We start from the raw sequence: 4,627 nt of genomic DNA on the forward strand, positions 1-4,627 counted from the left end.
AATCAAATCCATGATATGCAAACATATGCATGTTATAGCTATGGATACAGCCTCTACAAATACATCAATTGTAGAATTAACACCTGAAACAGAACACCAAACATCAGATATAGGCGAAGAAATGAAAGTATACAAAGAAGCGAGAGCATACAGAATACTTCAATACTTCAAGACAGATTTAAAGACAAAGCAATACATTTAAGTAATTTAATTCAAGGTGTTAATAATCTCGAACATCTTAAAGTTGCAATGCAAAAATTAGACGCCCTAACTGCATTTATCAATGTTGCATCAAATGAAAATGAAGTAATTCCATACAAAAGTGAGCAAGAGAAAGAACCCGCTAATAAAAAAATCACACAACAAAAATCATTCTTCTCAACCAAAAATAAACGGTTCAAACCAACTAACGCCATAACACATCAGATGAAATAAAAGATCTAAATGATACATTCATATTTTAAGACATATATTATAACATACACATATTTATTATTTTATTGTTTATTAATTATTACATATTTACATTTTATTGTATTTATAATTTATAGTATATTGGTATACCTATCATTGAGTATTGACCAAATTGACAACATATTATTTAATATTTACATTTATAGTATTTATAATTCACAATATGACAAATGTACACAATTAATTATTATATTTTATTATTTTGCAAATTTTTATCATTGTTATCTAGTATCTAAGTTACGCCACAGACTAGGGTTACGCGCTCGATACTATATTGGGCATATTGCGCATACGCACCATGAGCGGTGCATTCCTGTATTTAAACGCTCCTCTCAGAGTTGGGTGGTTTTGGGAGGTATTTGTGTGTAAATTTGTAATACCTAGTCAGTATCGTAGATTGCAGTAATTGGGATTTTTGTGCTCCAGCGTAAAAGATAATACACTTTTCAAATAAATTCAGTAAGTACAATAAGTAAGTTTAAGTTGTACCCCAAAATGACCCATTTAGCATAATGTTGCACAGTTCTCCCCCACGCTAATAGTGCCACTGGTCAATGGTCATGATATCGTAGGTATTACTTATCGCTTATAAAGACCAGAAATTATAAGTAACAAATTCGATACCGTTTGATCCCAAGATATAATGGTGATAAATAATTATCAATATACCTACTTCAGAGTTCAGACAATAACTTTTATTGTTATACATATTATAAGTAATTGGATTTGAAGTGTCATGTCTTGTCGCATGTAATCCCCATTACATACCTAAATCATATTCACTAATAAATATTTCAGTTGACCTTGAAATTTTGCTGTATGCTCGGAATATGGGCAACGGAGGTTCGGCATGATATTGTAACCGTGACGTAATTATAAATCCGTATTAAAATATTATGTTTTATGATGTTGTCAACATCATGCCGAGCTTCCGCAAAATGAAAACAAATCGATTAGCCGTTTGACTGTTACTTCTATTAATATGTTCTATGATTATGTTTGTGATACCAACCTAGTGATATGAACTCAGCTGTTAATGAATATAGCCGGATTACCGTTGGGTACAGATTACGGATTTAATTTTTTTTTTTCAAAACTTATATTGAAGGTTACAAAGTTAGAATATTGCGTGATATCTAATCGATAACAATTAATATTAAAATTAATTAATAATTATGAACATGTTTAAAACATTTTACTTAAACCTAAGCATATGCAGACCACGTTCAAGTGTACTTTTACAGTTTTATTGGTAAGTTAACGGTTTAACTCAATTAGGTACTAATTATAATTACATTTGCAAATGTATGATCACATTATAAAATATTTGAGTACATAAATAGTATTTATATACCTATTAAAATAACAACAAAATAATACATTTTAAATAACTATTGATTTTTTATTATATGTTCAAAATTATGATCATTCATATCTAATCAAAGTGCTAACCGTTTTATCACTTCACTAGTGGTAGCTTTATCGCTCCAATAATGGTTATTATGGTGGTTCACGGTTCCATTATTATGGAACCTCGCCTCATCAGTCCACACAATTTTCTCCGAAAAATTGGGATGATCTTCCAATCGAACGATCATAATATGATCATATTACTTTTGTTGCTCATATGATGAGCAACAAAAGTAATACGCCGTTTATAATCCGTTGGTAGTAGTTATTGTACACGAGTTGATAAGTAACCATGATACCTATACTTTTTAGCCGTTCTTTGTACAAAAGAGTATGATGCATGGTTAGAGCAGCCAAGAATGTATCGGACGTAAGGCCATTAACCAACTCTAAATGCACAGCACGCGTAACAAAGCAGACAAAGACGAAAATATAACACTTGACGCTTACAACTCGCCTGATCCCACTGCGAATGAGAATGTAATCACAGAAGTCAACACCTGTTCGGGCAAATGGTCGTTCAATGTTCATTCGCTCTCTCGGAAGGGGTACCATACGAGGTTGGTAAATAAAGTAATGAGACTGATATCGTAGCTTGTTATATGATAACACTAATGACTTTCCGTTTGAAAAAGTTTGTAGATAAACATTTAATGTACCTTCAGTACGAGTTTAAGCTCTGTAGTGTCACGTGTTGGTCTGTGACAATTATTTTCGTAAAACGGTTTTTTTTAGTACGTTCTGAAAATGAGTGACAACAATTTTGAGCAACGGTGTGCTATCCGATTTTGTTTCAAACTTGGACACAGTGCGACAGAAACTTTTCAAAAGCTCCAACAAGCATATGGAGATAGTGTACTTTTAAGGGCTCAGGTTTTTAGGTGGTTTAAGGCATTTTCTGAAGGCAGAGAGGCGATTGAAAATGAATCTCGCAGTGGAAGACCTTCAACTGCAAAAACTGATGAAAACGTCATCAAAGTTCGAGATCTTGTCCGATCCGATCGTCGGTTGACGGTCAGAATGATCGGAGAACAGTTAGGATTGACTCACACCACCGTTCATCAAATTTTGACCAATGATTTGGAAATGAGAAAAATTTGTGCAAAAATGGTTCCGAAAATTCTGTCGCAAGACCAAAAGGACAACAGGAGGGACAGGTGTCTCGATTTTTTGGAACAGATTGAAAATGAACCTTCTTTCTTAAAACGTGACATTACTGGTGACGAGTCTTGGATTTTCGAGTACGACCCGGAAACAAAGCGTCAGAGTAAAGAATGGCACACATCAGCTTCACCAAAGCAAAAAAAGGAAGGATGAGCAAGTCAAAAATCAAAAGCATGCTGATTTGTTTCTTTGATAGCCAGGGAATAGTCCACAAGGAATTTGTTCCTCAAGGCCAAACAGTCAACCAACACTTTCATAAAGAAGTTCTTGAAAAACTTCGAAAAAGGGTCATTCGTGTGAGACTAAACATCAAAAACACCTGGGTGCTGCATCATGACAATGCACCTTGTCACACAGCCATTTCAATCAGCCAGTTTTTGGCAACCAAAAATATTCCTGTGGCCCCTCAACCCCCTTATTCACCCGACTTGAGCCTTTGTGACTTTTTTCTCTTTCCACGAATAAAAATTCACCTTAAAGGACGACTTTTTGGGACACTAGAAAATATTCAATCATCTGTGACCGACGAACTGAAAGCTATTCCAGTAACTGAGTTCTAGAACTGCTATAAACAATGGAAACATCGACTCCAGCGCTGTGTGGATTCTCAGGGTAACTACTTTGAAGGAGACAATGTAAAGTAGTCATTTTAGTTTAATAAAAATGTTATAGAAAAAATCAGTCTCATTACTTTATTTACACACCTCGTAAATGGTGAGATAAATTTAGGACTTGAACGGAAACAGGTAATACAATTTCTTACTGTTTTCTTCGCAATCAAACGTCCACGCAGCAGCCGGTACCGTAAATGTATATTAGCTAGTAGACCTTGAAGACCTACATGGAGCAGCTTTTATGTTCATGTGCAAAATTGAGTTGAGTCACATTACCCTTGGATAATACTATGGGAAATTTACTATTTAAAGCGATGTCAGCATTTGTAAGTCTGCCACTAACCCGTATTATTAGCCCGTAATTATACATGAATGGATTGAGGGCGCAAAGGGCTACGACGACCTACCATCTTGCTGAGTCTTAGATACTTCCTGCTCAAATGCACGTGATTGAACATTTTTTAACAGCAATGTAGTGGTCTTGTCAATTTCCAGAATATTTAGAGGTCCAAACCTTTGAATTGAAATTTCGTTGCTGCGGGCATTGCTACAAAAATATAGTAAATAGTTGGTGATTCTACTCAACTGTGTCCATGAAAAATATCTATCTTCAAGGAGGCACTGCGTTTGTTCATTAACAACAAGGATTGAATGAATTATTCGAAATTCAGGTATTTCTGATAATGAGACAATATTGTTGGATGGCCAATTATTTTCAGCTTGGGATAACCATTTCGGTCCATGCCATGCCACCACAAGTTTTTTAAACTTAGTTAAAACAAATGTTTTTTTTTTTTTTTTTTAATATTGCTTCCAAATATTCAAAATATTCATCCAAATTGTTAGACATAATATGTATGTCATGCACATATACTGCTATGAACTGTAATATCTCAGGTCCTAATACTTTATCCAGTATATTTTGGAATTCTGCCATTGAATTGATTATATCAAACGGCAATACT

General features: G+C 34.3%; 1 protein-coding gene across 1 annotated transcript; it reads left to right on the top strand.

Annotated features, from left to right (window-relative positions):
* Positions 1-2,631: 2,631 nt before the first annotated feature.
* On the top strand, positions 2,632-3,201 carry LOC113556002 (protein GVQW3-like). Its single transcript, XM_026960687.1, has one exon. It carries the CDS (start codon positions 2,632-2,634, stop codon positions 3,199-3,201), a length of 570 nt encoding a protein of 189 aa, XP_026816488.1.
* The last annotated feature ends 1,426 nt before the right edge of the window (positions 3,202-4,627 follow it).

The sequence above is a fragment of the Rhopalosiphum maidis genome, chromosome 3, assembly GCF_003676215.2.
Source record: "Rhopalosiphum maidis isolate BTI-1 chromosome 3, ASM367621v3, whole genome shotgun sequence".
NCBI classification, from domain to species: domain Eukaryota; kingdom Metazoa; phylum Arthropoda; class Insecta; order Hemiptera; family Aphididae; genus Rhopalosiphum; species Rhopalosiphum maidis.

What these genes read in the sequence shown, in the direction of transcription:
- LOC113556002 (XM_026960687.1), top strand. Translation starts at nt 2,632, where the DNA reads ATGAGTGACAACAATTTTGAGCAACGGTGTGCTATCCGATTTTGTTTC.